General features: G+C 37.2%; 1 protein-coding gene across 17 annotated transcripts in view; it reads right to left on the reverse strand.

Annotated features, from left to right (window-relative positions):
• LRRC7 (leucine rich repeat containing 7) overlaps window positions 1–25515 on the reverse strand; it is a 358992-nt gene that overhangs the window by 86323 nt on the left and 247154 nt on the right. For all 17 annotated transcript variants that reach the window (XM_077276763.1, XM_077276762.1, XM_077276750.1 and 14 more), the window contains 5 exons: window positions 16512–16575; window positions 13487–13561; window positions 7121–7265; window positions 6231–6303; window positions 3948–4077 (listed from right to left, as the gene is read on the reverse strand). In XM_077276763.1, coding sequence (XP_077132878.1) covers window positions 3948–4077; window positions 6231–6303; window positions 7121–7265; window positions 13487–13561; window positions 16512–16575 — 487 coding nt within the window. The remainder of the gene's footprint in view (window positions 1–3947; window positions 4078–6230; window positions 6304–7120; window positions 7266–13486; window positions 13562–16511; window positions 16576–25515) is intronic.

Genomic DNA, 25515 nt, shown 5'->3' on the forward strand with positions numbered 1-25515 from the left:
TGGACACTGGAGGCAGAGATGCTGGACATTGGGGGCAGAGATGCTGGACACACTGGGGGCAGGACTGGAGACAGATGGGGCAGAATTGGAGACATGGGCAGAATGTAGATACGGGGCATGATTGGAGACACGGGGCAGAATGAAAGACATGGGGCAGGATTGGAGACAGATCGTGCAGGATCATGGGGTAGGAAGGATACGATGGAGACTGATGGGGCAGGATGGGGAGATCATATGGGGCAGAATGGATACTCATGAGGGCAGGATGGGAGAACATATGGCTGACGCCAGGAATGAGACACACGGGGCCAGGATGGGCAATATTATTATTACCATAGGGGCTAATTAAGGGATATTATTACTGCCGTGATGTATCTATTTTATTTTTTGAGGATACTGTTTTAAATGGGGGGGCGGTCCTGTTACTGTGTAGAGTGACACTATGTTGCCTCTTTTTCTTCATGTGGTGTAATGTAGAAGTTGGGAAAAATTAAGTAATGTGTTCTGCAAGCGGAGCTCGAGATAACTGTGTTATTTCCTGCAGAGTCCTGGCTGGATGAAGTGATGGCGGGATGAAAGATGAAGGACTTCACCTAGAGACATCACTGGTGAGTCAGTGTTACCTATACACTGACACTATACACTGTATACTATATACAGAGGTCCTGTGTATAATGTCACCGGTGATCACTGTATTACCTCTACACAGACACTGCATACTAAGTACAGATCTCCTGTGAATACTGGCACTTATGGTGATAGTATTGTGGGTTTTTTTTTGTTTTTCTGTTTTTTCTTCCTAACTGAAGGGTAAATTGACTAGATCAATGGATGTTTGGCAGGTTATAGTTTCACACAGTTTCACACAGCAACTATTTTTCTGGAATAATCTGGTTCAGGTATATGATGACCCCGTCACATGACCCCGTCACATGACCAGGGGGCCCACAGTGTCTGAACAGCCCGGGGCCCTGGCTACCCTTAATCCACCCCTGTGTATAACGAACCCATTTATTTGTGTGATTTTTCCAGGTTTACCATCTTGTATTGGTTACCTGAGATGGCAGTTTGGATTAGTGCAGTTTCATTAAATTAGCGATGCGTACAAAGTAAACATTGGCCAACAAAGGTGACCAGGAAAATTGACCAATGCCTGTGGCTGACTAAGGTGAGAGATTGTACACAACTCAATGGCTGACCAAAGTGTGAAAGTTAAACAGTTTCCTACAAACTCAATGCACTGCCAGTGGGTAAATTATTCCAGACCAATTCACCTCCCTCAGCTGTTACATTTGTATGTGTATTGTTTTCATGAGCATATGTCTTGTATTGCTGACCTGTGTTCGTGCTTCTGTGGTGGAAACAAAGCTGAACTTTGGGATCCTGAAAAACGCACCAAAAACATGTGCTTCTTTTCTGCCAAGAGTGCAGATTTTGCGCAGAAAAAAACACACAGAAAAAACGCCGACACAGTGAATTTTCTGCACAAAAAAAACTGCTGTGGACAAAAAAAAAATCAGTGTTTACGCTATGTGGGATCGTGGCTATGTGGGATATATTTCCTTGCTGCCTAATAGTGGTGAACAGACAAATAGTTCATATATGCAATCTCTGTTTTTAACTTCCACACATTTTCCCAGGTGTTTTTGTTGGGATTTTTGACATTTTAATCATTACAATAAAAGTATAAATTTTAAGGGGATGTCTATGTTGGGTAGTTTTTCAGTTATCCTCTTGTAAACACCATATATTGTTAGCTAAATGAGGCAATACCAGTGTGAGACATGTAGATCAGGAGAGCAGACTGTCAGTCATTACATGTCTCACACTGGTAATTCCCCCTTTATTTAAAATAAGCTCTGGAGGCAGATTCTCGGTGAGATCTATGTCTGGCCTACAGATCTTAACAGCTCATTTACATATTAAAAAAATGTGGATTTCTATGGAATAAGACATCAGATCGCAGATAACAAGGTATTACTTTTTCATCTTTCCAGGACCTACATGCCCATATAGACGGCTTAGTAGGGTTGATCCTACTGACAGATTTCCTTTAACAAAATCTGTGTCAAGGAATTTTCCTTTCTATAAAGTTTTAATATTGACTCCTTGATTGTTTGGATCGTTGGACAGCTTCTTTAAATTTTCATTCGGATAACATTATTTTCTTATTTGCATAATGGGTGTGTCTGTTAGTCTGGACTTACTCATGGGCAGGGCCTAAAACCTATGATTTCTAGTATAGGTCCGCAAATCTAGTATTCCTGGCATGGTAATATAGTTACATGTAAATTATTAAACTTATTGTAGTTTTAAGGATGGGCCTATGTTAGGTACTAGAAAACCCCTTTAAAAAATATGGGCAACCATTACAATGCTAGCATTAAGCAATGCTCCTATTGATATGTCCAGTGGTATTAGAACATTCCGCTTCCATTTTTCATTTTTGATGCAATCACAACAATTTCTTAGAAAGTTTTTTCTTAGTTTTCAAAACTTTTCAAAACAAAATCTGCTACAAACTTCCTGAACTTAGTGAAAAATGAAAGTCACTGCCTAGACATCATGGATCCACGCTGATACAAGTCTTTTACTTGCATTCCATCCACCTAAGGCCGGTTTCACACGTCAGTGGCTCCGGTACGTGAGGTGACAGTTTCCTCACGTACCGGAGACACTGACACACGTAGACCCATAAAAATCAATGCATCTGTTCAGATGTCATTGATTTTTTGCGGACCGTGTCTCCGTGTGCCAAACACGGAGACATGTCAGTGTTCGTGGGAGCGCACGGATTACACGGACCCAATAGAGTCAATGGGTCCGTGTAAAACACGGACCTCACACGGACATTCTCCGTCTGGGGTCCGTGTGGCGTGCCGGAGACAGCGCTACAGTAAGCGCTGTCCCCCCCACATGGTGCTGAAGCCGCGATTCATATGTTCCCTGCAGCAGCGTTTGCTGCAGAGAAAATATGAATAATAGTGTTTAAAAGACAGATCTATGTGTCCGACGCCCCCCCACCCCCTGTGCGCCCCCCGCTGTCCTGAAAATACTCACCCGCTCCCTCGTTGGCTGTAGCTTCTTCCTGGTCTGGCCGCGGCTTCTCTACTGTATGCGGTCACGTGGGGCCGCCGATTACACTTCATGAATATGTGGCTCCACCTCCAATAGGGGTGGAGCCGCTTATTCATGAGTGTAAATGATCGGGCCCACGTGACCGCATACACTAGAAGCCGCGGCCAGACCAGGAAGCAGCGAGGGAGGCGGGCAGGTACGGACTGGGGCTGAAATTCAGCCCTGGCATTTAAAATCACACAGGCCCATGTTGTCCCCATCCCCATGAACCAGATGGGATATATTACTAATATTACCCTGGATGGAGGAAAGGAAGATTTTCTACAAGACCAACATTTCTAATGATATCTGTGGCCTGCTGGGGTAAGTGACAGAGTCAGCAACTTTGTACTCAGTCACAACTCTTAACAGTATGGGTGTCTTGAGAACACCGATTCTGTTAACAATGCAGCAGACAAGGCAGCCCATGACCAGACAGGCCCTTCTGGCATTTGCCAGAATTGCCAAATGGCCTGTCCGGCCCTGGAGGCGGGTAAGTATTTTCTGACCAGCGGGGGGGCGCACAGGGGGTGGGGGGGCGTCGGACACATAGATCTTTATGTTAAACACTATTATTCATATTTTCTCTGCAGCAAACGCTGCTGCAGGGAACATATGAATCCGCGATGCAGGGTACCACACGCGTGGGTACCACACGCTCCGTGTGGTACCCACTCGCCATACGGGCGGCACACGTGTGCCGCACGTATGGCCTACGGGAGTTCCCAGGCACACGGACACGGATAACTCCGGTACCGATTTATTCCGGTACCGGAATTATCTGGACGTGTGGGACAGCCCTAATTCGGAGAATATTTTGATTTCCTTACCTCGCGAGGAAGTTCGGTCAGGAAGTTCTCGTCTATGGCCATGGTGCGAAGACTGTGCAGGTATCCAATGGTGGCAGGCAAAGTTTCCAGTTCATTACAACTGCAATCAAACTCTTCTAACAAAGATAAACTGAAAGTTTAGAAGAAGATTTATTCAGCAACTCCTGTGGCAATAAGCCTACCTCCACATGTATCATGACCAGATGGGACAATCACAAGAAACGGAGGACACATCACTGATTTAACACTTATCTGTTTAACATTTAATGGAGGTTCTGGCATTTTTACCGTCTTATACAGTTTAATAGAAGTATTAGTATACAATGCGAATTTGATACATATTTTCTGCAGTGTTTCCGCACCAATATCCACATGTTACCTGCAGAATTTGTTGCAAATGTTGTTCTAAATTTTACTCTGTGAATTGCTAAAGTGAAGACTGCAATAAAATCTGCACAGCAGGTCAATCTGTGTGTGGAAAATTTCCGCAAATTACATATATGATGTAGCAATGAAGCTGAAATGTTGCAGACACGCAGCGAAAAATCTGCATCGAATCCATGTGTGCATCCGGCGTCAAGGATCAGCCTTACAAGTTTTTAAAGTTTTTCCCAGAACCAGTGCCACCTTATGACTGTCTCTGGTATTGCAGCTCAGCCCTTTAATTTGAAAAAAAAAGAGTTAAAGATCCCCATTCAACAAAGCCTTAGGGGCATCTATAATGGACGCCTCTAAATGTGGGTATTCACAAGCTGCACTAATGCACAAGATACATTAAAAAAAATAACTTAGAGGGGTTGTTTAATAGAAATAGAAAATAGGTTTTCAGAAAAAGGGAATATCAAATTAATAGAGTCATAAAAGGTTGACAATTAATATTATTAAGCCTACTGGAATGCTTTATTTCTCCTTTGGGAGAGCCGCAGGGAAGTTACACACTTGCATGTAGGTTTCCATACAGATTAGGACACCCTGTAATCAACTTATTTGTGGAGAAATATATTATACTAGATTGTGGCCCGATTCTAACGCATCGGGTATTCTAGAATATGCATGTCCCCGTAGTATATGGACAATGATGATTCCAGAATTCGCGGCAGACTGTGCCCGTCGCTGATTGGTCGAGGCAACCTTTATGACATCATCGTCGCCATGGCAACCATTATGACATCTACGTCGATACTGTGCCCGTCGCTGATTGGTCGAGGCGAATTCCCGGCAGACTGTGCCCGTCGCTGATTGGTCGAGGCAACCTTTATGACATCATCGTCGCCATGCTGTGCCCGTCGCTGATTGGTCGAGGCCCAGGCGGCCTCGACCAATCAGAGACGCAGGATTTCCAGGACAGACAGACAGACAGACAGACAGAAAAACCCTTAAACAATTATATATATAGATTGTAACATGAGGTGGGTATGGAGCGAACACAAGTCAGTTAGAAAATAACAATGATAAAAGCAGGAGACAAGTGTGCTGATCATGTGGAAGACGGCGACCTGACCGTTCATGTACTTATGTTAATGAGTATACAGCCACAGACATAAAAAAAAGGATACGGAAGAGCACGCAGAATAACACCGTCACAATATGGTCAAATACTTAAAAAATATTGAGCTACCAAATGAAAGAAAATCAACTTATATTAAATTACCACGAGACTAAGTCAGCCCATATACACGAGTAACATGGGAATAATAACAGAGAAAGATCCTAACAGCAGATCCAAACAAAGGGAGCATTTATTTTTGCAGTATGAATTCCAGAACGCTCAATGCCCAAATGCAAAAGCAATTCAAGTTACACTGAAAGCTTAAAAAGAATCCGCTGTGACTTTATATCAAATAATAGAGCGCTTCTTCTGAAATTCTATCATGGCATCTGAAAGGAATGTGTTGTGGGGAAATTCAGCGTCTATTGCTTCACATTCTAGGACGCAAGTCGCTCCAAGAAGCTTTGATTCCTCTCTATCTTAATACTCAGCATTCATCCATTGTATGTGCTCAAAGGCAATCAGAGCTGGGACATGATTACCAGGAAAATGGAGAACACGTCTTATATGTCAGGACGACTGACTCATCTATCTCTTATCTATCTACCTAATATCTGTCTAATATCTGTCTATTATCTATCATCTATTATCTATCATCATCTATTATCTATCTCATATCTATTGTTTATCTTTCAATTTATCTATCACCATCTATCTATCCATTATCTCTCTATCTATCTATTTATCCATCCATCCATCTAGCAAGACTTCATCTTTTTATACTTTATACTCACTTTCCAATTGTATTTGGTAGTGCTACAAGTTGATTGTCATCTATTTTCAGAGTGGTGAGTTTTTTCAGCAGACCTGTTACAAATAAAGCAATATACCGTTGTTCACTCAAAGTCAGAGAAGAAATGTTCAATATACATGAAAACATGCCCCATGATGCCCCTTTATCAGGAGTGACCGATGTGCCTGGTGTGTCCGCCCGACTAAGGCAAGGTTCAATACTGGACTGGTGGAAGGGTCTGAGGGAAGACTGAGCACTTCCTATTGTGTTTCTCCACTGATCACAGTTGATCACTGGAGGTCCCTGTAACAAGAAATTATAAGAACTATATTATCAGCTTAAAGTCAGGAGACACTACTAAGTAGTATTTTCAATGCAGCTGTGGATGTGAGTAGAGGAAACACTAAGGTCAGAACAATGGAAGTATAACACAGGTACATTTAAAGGGAATTCATAAATATGTAGTGAAAACCTGCTTAAATGACATTATTACAGTACAGCGTAAAAGTAAAGATAATGCAGCCTCCTCCTAGAATTCTGATATCTGACCAAAGAAGTGTCATTATCATCTCCAAGCTCCCTGGTAATGGGAAAACCAGTCTACTTTTATTTTACTTTCTAATACAGGGCCATCATGTTCCATAGCGCTTTCCAGACATTATCAGCACTGTCCCCATTAGGGCAATCTAGCCTCCCTATCATAATGTATTTGGAGTGTGAGAGGAAACAGAAGCCCCCTGGATGAAACACACACAAACACGGGGAAAATATACAAACTCCTTGTAGATTTTGTCCTTGGTGGGATTTGAACCCAGAGCTCCAGAGCGGCAAAGCAAAAGTGCTAACCACTGAGCCACCGTGCTAACTACTGATAAAATATCCTGTCTTTACCTATTGAGTCAGGCAAGTGTTGCAATAAATTGGAGGAAAGGAGAAGATCTTCCAAGGACTCGCAGCCGGACACCTCCATGTCGATGCTCTCGATCCGATTCTTGGACATGTCCAGGTAGATGAGCTGTTTCAGTTTACCTGTAGACTTGTTAGACACACAGAATTTTTTTTAGCCAGCCATAGGTCTGGGCAGTTTGCATTCACATTTATCTGCTGGCTTCATACACACAAATCAAAAATTGATACATGATATGACAGGAATGTATCCAAATGGGTAAACTTGTATCAGTTGCATCAGTCCTTTCCATAACATTGGACAGGTTTCACTTAATGTGTGCATCATTTATTTCTTCTGTCCTCTATGTGTCTATCTCCACTTATACAGCTATACTGAACTCTGGATGGAGATGATCCTACCTGATACAGTGTTTGCTTAAAGTTATATATTTAAAAAAAGAGAAAAGAAAAAAATATAACACAAAACTAAATCCCATACAGATAACATGAAGATACGCTGGAGAGTGGAGGTGAGTGATACTGTGGGTTCAGGATTGCTATAGCACTAGTGAGTGTTTCTCCGGGGATTCCTATAAGCTTTGTTATAACGTAACAAAGATTTATAATAAATGACAGTGCTGGATCTGTAGACAGATAGATAGATAGATAGATAGATAGATAGATAGATAGATAGATAGATAGATAGATAGATAGATAGATAGATCTATAGATAGATAAAATAATAGATAATAGATAGAAACATAGAAAGGTTCTAAAAATAAATCTATCTATTATTCATATATCTATTATCTATTGAATATCTATTATCTATCTATCTTCTATTATCTATATATCTATCTATTATCTATCTATGATCTATCTATTATCTATCATATATTATCTATCTATCATCTATTTATTATCTATATTGTCTATTATCTATCTTCTATCTATTATCTATCTATCTATCTATCTATCTATCTATCTATCTATCTATCTATCATCTATCTTCTATTTATCTATTTATCATCTATTATCTATCTGTTTATTTATCTATTATCTAGAATCTATCTATCATCTATCTTTCTATTATCTATCTATTATCTGTCTATCTAGAGATAAAAATAATAAGAGCAGCACTCTTTACGCAAAGATGGGTGTAAAACACCCAAAGTTACCATCAAAACCTCTTGTATACAAATGCTTGAGAAAGGTTCTGCTATTTTGAGCTGAAATGTAGCATGAACTGATCAAAATCTATTTTCCCACCATCTGACCTTGGAGTGCTCTTTGGATTTAGACAGATAGATATTTGTTTGTCTTTATATTATGCAGACAATGAATATTAAAGGTTTAATGAATCATTTATTTTTCCTGAATATTTAGAAGTAGATTTTCATAAGATTACACTAGTGGAAAGCACATGAGAGCAATCTTCATATAAAGGATGAAAATCTAACTTTACAAGCAGCTTTGGTAGAGACAGCCTTGGTAAAGATGAGCTTGGCATTTGTTTTCATGTACAGGTCACCTCACTGACCATCACCGCTATGATAATTTATGGGATTTAGCCTTTCAGGAAATCAGATAGTAAATCACCTTTTCCAATCATCAGTACTGTTGTTTATTTGATTTATTCTTATGATAGTTCTAAATGTGTTGTTTTTTTTGTAAATTAAGGGCTGCATTTTTGAGAAGACCCCTCCCGAGAGAAGAAAGAGTGCTGTGAGTTCAAAAGAAGCCCCAAATTATCTGATGTCTGGACTCTGGTGAACAGTTATATGTCTGGCAGGATGGATTTAACCCCTGAAGTACGGACACATGAACATTATCGGTCTTCAAGAATCACAAACGGAAGGAATTGAAGGAAATCAGGATCCATTTTGATTTCTCAGTCCCCATATTATGCTCTATATCTATCATTCAGCACTTTTACACAGAAACCCCCTACACATTCCAAGTCCCTGAGATTCTGGATCAAACCAGACATTTAGACACAACTATCACTGAATCCCACAAAACGGATGCCTGCTTGTTGGCATAAAGCCGTCTCTACCAGGGGTGTACATAAACCCCACCCGCATTTAACCCCTTTCTAACATTGGGTGTAATAGTACGTCGATGTCGGACTTCCCTCCCTTTCATGTGCGCTCCGGCGGTGAGCCCACATCTTTTTCCAGCACGTCAGCTGTTTTGAACATCTAACATGTGCCTCTAACAGCCGCGGGTGGATCGCGATTCCACCCGCGGATGTTAACTAGTTAAATGCCGCTGTCAAACTCTGACAGCGGCATTTAACATGCGCTTCCGGACAGCACGCTGGAAATACCGCCCACCTGCGCCCGCGTCACATGAACGCGGGTCGCCAATGGGTTGGCATGACAACCAGAGGTCTCCTGAAGACCCATGGAGACTTGAAGCATGCCAAAAGTAAAAAAATGTTTTTAAAAATATAAAAAAATATATACCGTAAACGTCCAAATCACCCCCCATTCAAAATGAAACAATAAAAGAATTCAGACATACACAATTATTTGGTATCGCCAATCTATCAATATAAAAAAAGAATTAACCTGATCGCTAAACGACGTAATAAGAAAAAAGTAAAAACCCCAGAATTACGTTTCTTTGGTCGCTGCAACACTGCATTAAAATGTAATAACGGGCAATCAAGAGATCGTATCTGCACCAAAATGGTATCAATAAAAACATCAGCTCGGCACGCAAAAAATAAGCCCTCACCCAACCCCAGATCAAAAAAATGGAGACGCTATGTGTATTGGAAAATGGCGCAATTTTTATTTTTTAACAAAATTTTGATTTTTCTTTCACCACTTAGATAAAAAAGAACCTAGACATGTTTGGTGTTAATGAACTTGAAATGACCTGGACAATCATAATGGCAGGTCTGTTTTAGCATTTAGTGAACATGGTTAAAAAAAAAAAAAAACAACTGTGGAATTGCACTTCTTTTGCAATTTCACAGCACGTGGAATTTTTTTCCCATTTTCCAGTACACAACGTGGTAAAATCAATGGTGCTGTTCAAATGTACAACTCATCCTGCAAAAAAACAAGCCCTCACATGGCCATATTGATGGAAAAATAAAAATGTTATGGCACTTGGAAGAAGGGGAAGAAAACGCAAAAACAAAAATACCTCTGGGGGTTAAGAGGTTAATTAAAGTGCAATCTTATGCTGGACACTATGTGTGCATATACTGTATTGATTATCTGAGCTCGTTCATCACAACCCCCTAATCCAGCCTTGTACACCAACTCTATCGCGCCCACACAGCAGTTTGCACCTGTTCACACTTCTTAATTCTGTTAGGAGGTGCTGGCCAGTATTTTGTTGTTTTCTTTTGTAGCATACTAATGGAGGTGCTGATTGTCTCCTTATTTCTCTGATCTCCTCCCATCAGTCTACGATTGTTTATAATTAGTACTGGATTCCACCTGTCCTTTATACTTGTAGCTTTTAGCCCGAGAGAAGTAAAATATTTAGGGTTCCATCAAATAAAGGTTACTTTATTGTAAATGGTGGAATCATATGAATTTCTCAATTTGTGCACTAAGTAGTAGTCTCTTCATTTTATGGACTAAGGCACTGATTCATCAAGACTAGCGCTTTTCACACTGGTCTTAATGATGAAATGGGATGGAGCAAAAAGCTCCAGATTCATCAAGGAATTTGGCAGAACGCGAAGTGGTTTGCGCATCCATGTGCGTCTCACCATCGTCTTACTCCAGCCTGGGACTGGCATACATTTGTGGAGTATCGATCGCCGCGCCCCATCCTGTCACTGTCCTGCACCAGTTCAGGCCACTTTGCCTGAACTGGGCGAAAATGGTATGAAAGCCTCAAAAGTTGAAGCGTTTTTAATCAACCTTGTGCTGCACAAAAACTTTGCAGCTTTTCAAAACTGTTCACGCCGGAGTTCTGGGGACAAAGCTTTAATGAATCAGTGTCAATATATCATATAGTTAATGTTTGCATAGATATTGGTGTATAAAGTATGCTGCTGTGCTCTTTTATTTGTAGATAGATAGATAATAGATAGTTAATAGATGATAGATCGATAGATATATAGATAGAGATAGATAGATAGATAGATAGATAGATAGATAGATAGATAGATAGATAGATAGATAGATAGATAATAGATAGGTGATAGATTGATAGATAATAGATAGATCATAGATAGATAGATAACACTGGTCAACAGCATTTTTGGTGCCAAAGATATTTCATCGAATTTAGGGTATTTTTGGGGTGCTGATTCTGAATATGTCCTCAGTTTTGCCAGATTGGCTCAAGTTTTTGAGATTTTTGGTATCTTATTTATAGCACTTGTTGGTAAATGCGACGCATCATCTCATTAATTTCTTTGGATTAGTACTTGAACTGAGCAGTTCTCAATATAGTTTTGTGTTAATTAGTGTTCTAAAAGTTTGTTCATAGCTTGATTTTTGCACTAACTTTATGTTGTTGTCTGTTTTCCAGTGAAAAGCATGAACTCATCAAGAAGAAGTTGTCTTAACGATCCAGACTCATTCTGTTACATTTGTGGTGAATACACACTGCCAAAACATAGAAGAAACATAACAGACTTCGTAAAAAAAAGTGTATTTTGCCTATGTTGGGGTTATGCTTGGGGACCAAGACAAGTTTTGGGCACCACACATAGTGTGCAAAGCATGTATCGAATTATTACGAAAATGGAGCAAAGGACAAAGAAAAAGCTTCAAATTTGGTGTTCCAATGGTGTGGAGAGAGCCAAAAAATCATCATGATGACTGTTATTTATGGTAAACACAGGTACAGGCACATCTTCACAATGAGGGACAGGCCTTCTTGCAGATTCCATGTTACTCCCATTTTCATTTCTTATGCTTATTGAATCCTTGCACTTGCACTGCACAGAAATAACAGTCATCATGATGATTTTTTGGCTCTCTCCACACCATTGGAACACCAAATTTGAAGCTTTTTCTTTGTCCTTTGCTCCATTTTCGTAATAATTCGATACATGCTTTGCACACTATGTGTGGTGCCCAAAACTTGTCTTGGTCCCCAAGCATAACCCCAAAATAGGTAAAATACACTTTTTTTTACGAAGTCTGTTATGTTTCTTCTATGTTTTGGCAGTGTGTATTCACCACAAATGTAACAGAATGAGTCTGGATCGTTAAGACAACTTCTTCTTGATGAGTTCATGCTTTTCACTGGAAAACAGACAACAACATAAAGTTAGTGCAAAAATCAAGCTATGAACAAACTTTTAGAACACTAATTAACACAAAACTATATTGAGAACTGCTCAGTTCAAGTACTAATCCAAAGAAATTAATGAGATGATGCGTCGCATTTACCAACAAGTGCTATAAATAAGATACCAAAAATGTCAAAAACTTGAGCCAATCTGGCAAAACTGATAGCATATTCAGAATCAGCACCCCAAAAATACCCTAAATTCATTAAAATATTTTGGACACCAGAAAAAAATGTTTTTTTTGTTGACCTGTGTAATAGATACATGATAGACAGATGATAGATAATAAATCGATAGATGATAGATTGATAGATAATAGATAGATGATAGACAGCTATTGATAGATAGATGATAGATTGATAGATAATAGATAGATAATAGATAGATCATAGATGGATAGATAGATAATAGATAGATAGATAATAAATAGATACATAGATGATAGATAGATAATAGATAGATAATAGATAGATAATAGATCGATCAGTTTTCATTGGCTGTAAGCCATAATCATCAACATTAACAGAAATAAACACTTGAAATAGATCCCCCACTGTTGTTAATGTGATGTTTCAGCTCCAAACACAATACTGAGCCTTCTTTAAGCTTTCTTCGCTTCAATGGCTCCTGAAGCACTACCTTTTTTTCCTTACGCTATACATTTTGAACATTTGGGTAATTATCCTGGGTTTTGCACCTATAATTTTTTCACCATGCTGCCTTAATTCTACTCTGTCATTCTGCAATGAAGTGACTGTATAAACGATTATATGGTGTAATTTTGGATGCTTATATTTAGGGTGGAAAGGACAAAATCTCCATGGAACTAAAATAATGAAGCAGGCGATCTCTAATATGATTGAACCTGCAAAATTCATTCAGTGTCATTTCTTTTTCACAATGAGGAAATTAGGTCAAAAAATGAATCCAAAGCCCATTAAAGAACCAACAGAAAAGATTCCACTGTGTCAGCCACATTCTGCGCTTCTCCTGCACTAAGAAGGATTTTACACTAATCTTACTAGTAACACATCGTTTCCAAAGACCAGATACCCAGCACCCAAATCAGCATGAGCACAGTGTAAAGTGATTACCCCAGGCATCGTCTGAAGAGAATTGTTATCTATCCACAATTCTTTTAAATTCTGTATTTGTTCCACACCCTCGGGCTGCGAGAAATGAGAAACCCTGGTTATTACATGTTTATACAACACACCACAATAAACACATGAAATGAACACAAGTCCGGAATTATAAATCACATATCTATATCCAGCAGTGAGGACACAAAGTACAGAGGAGCTGAGCGGATTCATGCTACAGTGCAATAACAAGACAAATATGATTCTGGTTTTGCTAATAGTTAAGGTAACTTTTGTACTATACTCTTGTACATAGGGCAGAATTATACATAGGGGCAGTATTATAGTAGTTATATTCTTATACATAAGATCAGTATTATAGTAGTTATATTCTTGTACATAGGGGCAGTATTATAGCAGTTATATTCTTGTACATGGGGCAGTATTATAGTAGTTATATTCTTATACATAAGAGCAGTATTATAGTAGTTATATTCTTATACATAAGAGCAGTATTATAGTAGTTATATTCTTATACATAAGAGCAGTATTATAGTAGTTATATTCTTGTACATAGGGGCAGTATTATAGTAGTTATATTCTTGTACATAGGGGCAGTATTATAGCAGTTATATTCTTGTACATGGGGCAGTATTATAGTAGTTATAGTCTTGTACATAGGGGCAGTATTATAGTAGTTATATTCTTGTACATAGGAGCAGTATTATAGTAGTTATATTCTTGTACATAGGAGCAGTATTATAGTAGTTATATTCTTGTACATAGGGGCAGTATTATAGTAGTTATATTCTTGTACATAAGGACAGTATTATAGTAGTTATATTCTTGTACATAAGGACAGTATTATAGTAGTTATATTCTTGTACATAGGGGCAGTATTATAGTAGTTATATTCTTGTACATAGGAGCAGTATTATAGTAGTTATATTCTTGTACATAGGGGCAGTATTATAGTAGTTATATTCTTGTACATAGGGGCAGTATTATAGTAGTTATATTCTTGTACATAGGGGCAGTATTATAGTAGTTATATTCTTATACATAAGAGCAGTATTATAGTAGTTATATTCTTGCACATAGGAGCAGTATCATAGTAGTTATATTCTTGTACATAGGGGCAGTATTATAGTAGTTATATTCTTGCACATAGGAGCAGTATCATAGTAGTTATGTTCTTGTACATATGGGCAGTATTATAGTAGTTATATTCTTGTACATAGGGGCAGTATTATAGTAGTTATATTCTTGTACATAGGGGCAGTATTATAGTAGTTATATTCTTGTACGTATGAGCAGTATTATAGTACTTATATTCTTGTATATAGGAGCGGTATTATAGTAGTTATATTCTTGTACATAGGGGCAGTATTATAGTAGTTATATTCTTGTACATAGGAACAGTATTATAGTAGTTATGTTCTTGTACATAGGGGGTAGTATTATAGTAGTTATATTCTTGTACATAGGAGCGGTATTATAGTAGTTATATTCTTGTACATAGGGGCAGTATTATAGTAGTTATATTCTATAGGAGCAGTATTATAGTAGTTATATTCGTGTACATAGGGGGCAGTATTATAGTAGTTATGTTCTTGTACATAGGGGCAGTATTATAGTAGTTATATTCTTGTACATAGGGGCAGTATTATAGTAGTTATATTCTTGTACATAGGGGACAATATTATAGTAGTTATATTCTTGTACATAGGGGACAGTATTATAGTAGTTATATTCTTGTACATAGGAGCAGTATTATAGTAGTTATATTCTTGTACATAGGAGCAGTATTATAGTAGTTATATTCTTGTACATAAGGGCAGTATTATAGTAGTTATATTCTTGTACATAGGGGGCAGTATTATAGTAGTTATATTCTTGTACATAGGAGCAGTATTATAGTAGTTATATTCTTGTACATAGGAGCAGTATTATAGTAGTTATATTCTTGTACATAGGGGACAATATTACAGTAGTTACGTTCTTGTACATAGGGGCAGTATTATAGTAGTTATATTCTTGTACATAGGGGCAGTATTATAGTAGTTATATTCTTGTACATATGGGCAGTATTATAGTAGTTATATTCTTGTACATATAGGCAGTATTATAGTAGTTATATTCTTGTACATAGGAGCAGTATCATAGTAGTTATGTTCTTGTACATAGGGGCAGTATTATAGTAGTTATATTCTTGTACATAGGGGCAGTATTATAGTAGTTATATTCTTGTACATAGGGGCAGTATTATAGTAGTTATATTCTTGTACATAGGAGCAGTATTATAGTAGTTATATTCTTGTACATAGGGGACAGTATTAGAGTAGTTATATTCTTGTACATAGGAGCAGTATTATAGTAGTTATATTTTCGTACATAGGGGCAGTATTATAGTAGTTATATTCTTGTACATAGGGGACAATATTATAGTAGTTACGTTCTTGTACATAGGGGCAGTATTATAGTAGTTATATTCTTGTACATAGGGGCAGTATTATAGTAGTTATATTCTTGTACATAGGGAGCAGTATTATAGTAGTTATATTCTTGTACATAGAAGCAGTATTATAGTAGTTATATTGTTGCACATAGGTGGCAGTATTATAGTAGTTTTATTCTTCTACATTGGAGTCAGTCCTACAGTAGACACATTTTTTGTACCTAGGGGTAGTTATTGCAATTATTTTGTGTTCGTACAATGGGGGCAGTGTTATTGGATACACAGCACAATTCCACACAATAAATAATATCCCAAACTAGCAGATATGTAAGAACTATTTTCTAAAATATAACTTGCGATAACTTAATTGAAGCGCTATTGTTTTTTCTCTGTATTAGATTATCCTGGAGCTATCGGGCTACATTCCTTTTTTCTGCTCCAGACATATAAATCCATGTTCTGGCTAACCGTACATATACTGTATGTTTTCAGTAGAAGGAGTGCTTTTATCAGCCATCTCAAGACACATTAAAATTGTTCCAGTAATGTTTCTAGAACAAGAAAAAGGCGTCTTCTTACCAGCTCACTGAACTCATTGTTGCCCAGGTCAAGTCTCTCCAGTTGGGCCAGCTTGCTCATTGACCTGAAAAGTAAGTGACAGAAAGAATGAGATATGCAATACTGTGAAAGATTCCCCTTTAAGCAAGGATATAGAAAATGTAAGGTTCAAGTTATAGACAAAGACGATCTACCTATCTTTCTGTGTTATTTATTTCCCTACATCTATTGATTGATATCAGACCTGCATTTTATTATTTATAGTCATCAATATATCATATGTTTTTACAATGAGCAATAAAGGTTCTGAACAAGTACAGAATTCCATGAACCAATACCCAAACCAAGTGGGGATTCATTCTTTAAAGGAAATCTGTCAGAAGGTTGTTTTTTTTGGCTATGTAATCTGAGAGCAGCAGGATGTAGGGGCTGAGACACTGATTCCAGCCATGTGTCACTTACAGGCCTTCTTGTTGTTTCCATAAAATCCCTGTTTTCTCTGCTGCAGATCTAGCAGTGCTCCGAATGCTGAGCTCTGTATAACCCAGCCCATAACACTGATTGGCAGTTTACTGTGCATTGGCAGAAAGTCGCTAATCAGTAGCGCTGGCGGGGTTACACAGCGCAAGAGAAGTACATGTCGCAAGACAACTAATCCTCTAGTGATAATCCCTTATAAGCCCAATAAGTGACACAGCGTTGTGTTCAAGGTCTCTGCACCTACAATACATTTTGTTGCTTTAAGATTATATAGCAAAAACGTGCACACAGATTTCCTTTAAGGTCTTGTCAAGCACCGTTGGAACTCTAAATGAAGTCTGTCTTCTGTAGCCCCCCTAGTGATTGGAGCAGGAAAATAGAATTTTAACATCGCACAATATTACAATGTAGGGGATTTGGAACTCTGTATTGGAAAATTAATGTTTGATAGAACCGAATTCTGGATCTAAAAACAAAATAACGTTCACATTTGGAGACAAATGTTAAAGGACTTGCTAGCAATACAAAAAATGGCTGCTTTCTTACGAAACAGTGTAACATCCCTATACAGATTTTGTGCAGCAATGCATCTCAACCTCATAGATTTCAATAAGCTGAGCTGCAATGCCAGACACATCCAATACATAGATGTGGTGTAATTACTGTAAGAAAAAACGAAATCAGCCATGTTTTTATAATTGTGTAAAATTCTTTTTTAAAGGGATTTTTTCATTAAAGACCACACCTATTTAAATATGGCCACTGGGGCAGTCAGTTGATTGCTCCGAGTCTCATTATTGGCACCCCTAGTTATATGCTGTCACCGAGAGCCAGGCATTTCATGTCATATCGCAAGGAGGTCGTTCAGATGACTGGTCATCCATGCAATATACAATGGCTAAAATGCACCAGAATGGAAGCAGCTCAAGTAAAGCAACTCCCAGCTGTGGCGACTTATAAAGCGTGGTCTCAGGCAGATGGTCTCCATTTTAATGCTATATGACCCGATAGATATAGACAAGAGCTGACTTCATGAGACCTCCCCTGCGGATCCGCAGCATTTCCACAGCTGCGGATCCGCAGCGGTTTCCCATGCATTTACAGTACCATGTAATGCTATGGGAAGTGAAATCTGCAGTGCACATGCTGCGGAAAAAAATGCGAGGAAACGCTGCGGTTTATTTTCCGCAGCATGTCAATTCTTTGTGTGGAATCCGCAGCGGTTTTTCACCTGCTCCAATAGGAAACTGCAGGTGAAAAACCGCAGCAGAAACCGCAATAAAAACCGCGATAAATCCGCAGTAAAAACCGCAGCGGTTTTGCACTGCGGATTTATCAAAAACACTGCGGAAAATTCCACAATGGAATCCGCAGCGTGTGCACATGGCCTGCAGCTTAAGGACCTGCTTAATCAAAACCCATATTGTAAGGTCATTGCTACATTATATCTGTCCATTTATCCACGTTTCACTATTTAGGTCGAGCTGTAGTCAATAATTCATACCATGCTCGGTTTGCTTTTTGGCCTCTACATACCAATTCTATAGAAAACTGTACATGAAACAGATCAAACTGATCCATGATCAAAGGCAGAGAAGGGATCAAGCGTTCACAGAAGCCATCTCCCCGACTGCGGCACTGACTTTGTGCAGTAGTACCTGCGAACGGATAAGTAGAAAAGGTCAGTATAGGATTTTAACAAAGTGAGAATATAGGATAGAGTCGGAAAACGGAGATTCTGCAGGACTACAGATTAGAAGACACTTCTAACAATAAACACTGTGAAGTTTCCAAACATCACAATATGGAAGTTTTACTATAGATGTCACGGTCTAGTAATTGTCTAAATTATCAGTCAAAGCCATAGAATATTCCAAAAAAGTGCAATAAAGATCTGTACCACAGACGTGAGATGACAAGAGGATGAAAGATCAATGCATCAGAATAGGGAGTAAGAAGTGAGAATTTATCTTATTCAGACATTGCTTTTTAAAGAGTATTTATTTTGTCCATCTGGGAAAGTATTATAATAGTTGCATTATTTAAAACAGGGGCAGTATTATAGTAGTTATATTCTTGTACATAGGAGCAGTATTATAGTAGTTATATTCTTGTACACAGGGGCAGTATTATAGTAGTTATATTCTTGTATATAGGAGCAGTATTATAGTAGTTATATTCTTGTACATAGGAGCAGTATTACAGTAGTTATATTCTTGTATATAGGGGCAGTATTATAGTAGTTATATTCTTGTATATAGGGGCAGTATTATAGTAGTTATATTCTTGTACATAGGGGCAGTATTATAGCAGTTATATTCTTGTATATAGGGGCAGTATTATAGTAGTTATATTCTTGTACATAGGGGCAGTATTATAGTAGTTATATTCTTGTACATAGGGGCAGTATTATAGTAGTTATATTCTTGTACACAGGGGGCAGTATTATAGTAGTTATATTCTTGTACATAGGAGAAGTATTATAGCAGTTATATTCTTGTACATAGGAGCAGTATTATAGCAGTTATATTCTTGTACATAGGGGCAGTATTATAGTAGTTATATTCTTGTATATAGGGGCAGTATTATAGTAGTTATATTCTTGTACATAGGGGGCAGTATTATAGTAGTTATATTCTTGTACATAGGAGAAGTATTATAGCAGTTATATTCTTGTACATAGGGGCAGTATTATAGTAGTTATATTCTTGAACATAGGGATCAATATTATAGTAGTTATATTCTTGTACATAGGAGAAGTATTATAGTAGTTATATTCTTGTACATAGGAGCAGTATTATAGTAGTTATATTCTTGTACATAGGAGCAGTATTATAGCAGTTATATTCTTGTACATAGGGGCAGTATTATAGTAGTTATATTCTTGAACATAGGGATCAATATTATAGTAGTTATATTCTTGTACATAGGAGCAGTATTATAGTAGTTATATTCTTGTACATAGGAGCAGTATTATAGTAGTTATATTCTTGTACATAGGGAGCAGTATTATAGTAGTTATATTCTTGTACATAGGGGCAGTATTATAGTAGTTATATTCTTGTACATAGGGAGCAGTATTATAGTAGTTATATTCTTGTACATAGGAGCAGTATCATAGTAGTTATATTCTTGTACATAAGGGGCAGTATTATAGCAGTTATATTCTTGTACATAGGGGCAGTATTATAGTAGTTATAATCTTGTACATAGGAGCAGTATCATAGTAGTTATATTCTTGTACATAGGAGCAGTATCATAGTAGTTATATTCTTGTACACAGGGAGCAGTATTATAGTAGTTATATTCTTGTACATAAGGGGCAGTATTATAGTAGTTATATTCTTGTACATAGGAGCAGTATTATAGTAGTTATATTCTTGTACATAGGGGCAGTATTATAGTAGTTATATTCTTGTACATAAGGGGCAGTATTATAGTAGTTATAATCTAGTACATAGGGGCAGTATTATAGTAGTTATATTCTTGTACATAGGAGCAGTATTATAGTAGTTATATTCTTGTACATAGGAGCAGTATTATAGTAATTATATTCTTGTACATAGGAGCAGTATTATAGTAGTTATATTCTTGTATATAGGGGCAGTATTATAGTAGTTATATTCTTGTACATAGGAGCAGTATTATAGTAGTTATATTCTTGAACATAGGGATCAATATTATAGTAGTTATATTCTTGTACATAGGAGCAGTATTATAGTAGTTATATTCTTGTACATAGGGGCAGTATTATAGTAGTTATATTCTTGTACATAGGGAGCAGTATTATAGTAGTTATATTCTTGTACATAGGAGCAGTATCATAGTAGTTATATTCTTGTACATAAGGGGCAGTATTATAGCAGTTATATTCTTGTACATAGGGGCAGTATTATAGTAGTTATAATCTTGTACATAGGAGCAGTATCATAGTAGTTATATTCTTGTACATAGGAGCAGTATCATAGTAGTTATATTCTTGTACACAGGGAGCAGTATTATAGTAGTTATATTCTTGTACATAAGGGGCAGTATTATAGTAGTTATATTCTTGTACATAGGAGCAGTATTATAGTAGTTATATTCTTGTACATAGGGGCAGTATTATAGTAGTTATATTCTTGTACATAAGGGGCAGTATTATAGTAGTTATAATCTAGTACATAGGGGCAGTATTATAGTAGTTATATTCTTGTACATAGGAGCAGTATTATAGTAGTTATATTCTTGTACATAGGAGCAGTATTATAGTAATTATATTCTTGTACATAGGAGCAGTATTATAGTAGTTATATTCTTGTATATAGGGGCAGTATTATAGTAGTTATATTCTTGTACATAGGAGCAGTATTATAGTAGTTATATTCTTGTACATAGGAGCAGTATTATAGTAGTTATATTCTTGTACATAGGGGCAGTATTATAGTAATTATATTCTTGTACATAGGAGCAGTATTATAGTGTTATATTCTTGTATATAGGGGCAGTATTATAGTAGTTATATTCTTGTACATAGGAGCAGTATTATAGTAGTTATATTCTTGTATATAGGGGCAGTATTATAGTAGTTATATTCTTGTACATAGGGGCAGTATTATAGTAGTTATATTCTTGTACATAGGAGCAGTATTATAGTAGTTATATTCTTGTACATATGAGCAGTATTATAGTAGTTATATTCTTGTACATAGGAGCAGTATTATAGTAGTTATATTCTTGTACATAGGGGCAGTATTATAGTAATTATATTCTTGTACATAGGAGCAGTATTATAGTAGTTATATTCTTGTACATAGGGGCAGTATTATAGTAGTTATATTCTTGTACATAGGGCAGTATTATAGTAGTTACAGTATATTCTTGAACATACTGTACATAAAATATTATTGCTATTCTTGTACACAGGGGGATGTACTATAGTACTATTTGACTTAGTTTTCAAATTACCATTCCTATCTATCTTACAGTATGTCAGTCTGGATGGAAAATCCCCTGCATATTTCTTGCCATCTGAACATTGACTTAGGAATGCTCACTGTATAGCTGATGGTAGACGTAATTTGCCTTACCGCAGTTCAGCCAGATGGCCGCCCTTATAATCATGTACGTAGGGTAAAATTTGCTAAACTCTTAATGAAAATCAAAACAGATTAGAAAAAGCTAAATATGCATCAAAATTTGGTTTCAGTTTGTTCACAATATAACTGCTACATTGGCTTAAATAATTCCTGCTGTTTCTCTTGTAGTCATTTATAAAGAAGCTGCATTTATAATAAATGGAGGAAAATGTCATTTCCAGCATCAGGAAGTAATTCAACTTTACTGTAAAACCTGTTACTATGGAAACTTTCACTTTGGAATTCTAAATCTTAAGATCTGTCACATTGACAAAAGCAATTGAAATATCACAGCTGGGAGCCTATGTCACCTGTACACCGAGAGGAAATATTCCATATGTCTATGTATTGTATGGCTTCACATTAGTCATTGTGGCGCCATATGGATGGGATGGTTAAACAACATTCCTTCCTCAAATCAGCCATATTCAATGTCAATCAGCTCTTGCAGAAAGCTTTCCCCTCCCAAGATCATCATCTTGCAGTCAGGACATGATGGGAGTTGTACAGCATCATTCTCAGTGCAGTGAAATAAACACAAATCTAACACAGTCCTTTGGGTTTAGTTTTTACACCATTCAGTGTGCGGTAAAAAATGACCTGCGATTAGGATGCTAATGATAGGTACGCAACAACGGCAATACTAAACTTACATTTTACCTATATCGCCATTTTCTGAGATTCATAACTTTATTTTTCTGCCGCTCTAGGTCTGTTTTTATTTAATTATATTTTTGATGGAGATTTTCAGAGACCAAAAAACAGCAATTCTGGCGATTCCACTTTTCTGGGGGTAAAATTTTTTATATTTTGACAGATTGGACTTTTACAGATTGGGATATACGACATTGTTAGTTTTTTCCTTTTTTTTTTCTTTTTAATTGGGGAAAAGAGGAGTGATCGGAATTTTTGTTTTTTTAGTTATTTTTATATTTTTTAATATATTTTTTTGTCTTAAACTTTTCAATGTTTTAGTCCACTGAGGGGATTTGACGTCACCCCGTGACTGCATTGCAGGGGGTCCATGGGCACCCAATTGACATGACACAACTTTAACATTGATGACCTATCTTTAGGATAGGTCATCAATATTTGATCGGCACCCGACACCCCACCCATCAGCTGTTTCCAGGGTTACCGGGGGATATGGGAGGGACCTGGCTGAGGCTATTATGCAGCAAATGGAGCTGTGCTGTGCAGCTGCGTAATTTCACAGTTCCAGCACAAGGAACAGCTAATCAGCGAGGGGAGCCGGGTGTCGCATCCCCACTAATCAGACATTGATAACTTATCCTAAGGATAGGTCATCAATGTTAAAATCTTGGACAACCCCTTTAAATGCTGCATTCAATGTTTAATAGCAGCATTTACTGTAAGAGGATAAACAGCAGGGATCAGAGCTAACTCAGTACTCTGCAGGTAGAGGTAGGTGCTGGCTGTATAACACAGCAGGCAGTCACTGAGCGTGTAGGGGGCTTATCAACTGAGTCCCCACCATACACCTGCACCCGACATAAGCCGTACATATATGATGGAAGTCAAGAAGGAATTAAGCCGGGGCCCGGGGCCACAGCCTTACTTCAGGAACACCAATAAACTATAATACTGCCCTTATACACAGGTGAGAATCTCCATTTTGGTCAGGAATACGTACACCTCATCCCTTTGGTGATTTGATATAAGCCCAAAATTGCTGAGATTGTTCCCAAGCAGAAGGGACAAATTTGGAAGAATTGGGACTGTTGGCTGCTATGCCCCTCTTTGATATGGATACATTACAATCGCTTTAGAACATTTGATGCACGATGACAATAATGTATATTTGTTTTTCCATCATAGTTTTTATTTTGCTCCTTTTGTTATGTTGCATTGTTTATAGATGAATAAATCATATATTTAATTTCCTTTCCGTAAAATGTTCCCATCAACCCTTCAAAAATCAACACAGAAATATGCCGAGGTCTGACAGAACATTAACATTATGAGGGAACTTGATGAGATCGTAAAAGAAAGTGAAAAAGCTGAGTTTACAAGGGTCGATCTGGAAAGGCGAGACAATAAAGATACATAAAGGCATTTAAGAGCTGGAGTAAAATCCTGGCAAAGCTCCTCAGATCGTTCACCAATTAGGATTTTATGATTGTTATAAAAATGTAAAAGACCTTCTAAGAGTCAAATACTTTAATATAATCCAAAAACTTGGCTCCTCAGGTTCTAAGTAAATGCAACAGCAGGAAGGAGGTGATCTGTCATCCCGACCTAGACTACATTGGAGGTTTCCTGTGGAGCAGTTTTTACCTGACTGTGACTGAAAACTGAAGATCTCAGATAAAAGGACTAATCTAGATCATTGCCAGACATGAGACAAGAATATACCAACTATCAAGTATCAAACTAACAAAGTGTATATGAACAACAATAATACTACAACTCTATGTAAAAGAATATAACTACTATAATACTGCCTCCTATGTAAAAGAATATAACTAATATAATACTGCTCCATTATACCAGAATGTAACTACTATAATACTGCCCTCTATGTACAAGAACATAACTACTATAATACTGCTCTTATGTACAGGAATACAACAACTATAATACTGCTCCTATGTACAAGAATATAACTACTATAATACTGCTCCATTATACCAGAATGTAACTACTATAATACTGCACCTATATACAAAAATATAACTACTATAATACTGCTCCCTATGTACAAGAATATAACTACTATAATACTGCCCCTATGTACAAGAATATAACTACTATAATACTGCCCCCTATGTAAAAGAATATAACTACTATAATACTGCTCCATTGTACCAGAATGTAACTACTATAATACTGCCTCCTATGTACAAGAATATAACTACTATAATACTAATCCTATGTACAAGAACATAACTATTATAATACTGCTCCTATGTACAAGAATATAACTACTATAATATTGCCCCTATGTACAAGAATATAACTACTATAATACTGCTCCTATGTACAAGAATATAACTACTATAATACTGCTCCTATGTACAAGAATATAACTACTATAATACTGCCCCTATGTACAAGAATATAACTACTATAATACTGCCCCTATGTACAAGAATATAACTACTATAATACTGCTCCTATGTACAAGAACATAACTATTATAATACTGCTCCTATGTACAAGAATATAACTACTATAATACTGCCCCTATGTACAAGAATATAACTACTATTATACTGCTCCTATGTACAAGAATATAACTACTATAATACTGCTCCTATGTACAAGAATATAACTACTATAATACTGCCCCTATGTACAAGAATATAACTACTATAATACTGCTCCTATGTACAAGAATATAACTACTATAATACTGCTGTGTTGTATTTTTTCACGTCACGCAGCACAGATCAATACTTTCCGCA

The sequence above is a fragment of the Ranitomeya variabilis genome, chromosome 8 (assembly GCF_051348905.1).
Source record: "Ranitomeya variabilis isolate aRanVar5 chromosome 8, aRanVar5.hap1, whole genome shotgun sequence".
NCBI classification, from domain to species: Eukaryota; Metazoa; Chordata; class Amphibia; order Anura; family Dendrobatidae; genus Ranitomeya; species Ranitomeya variabilis.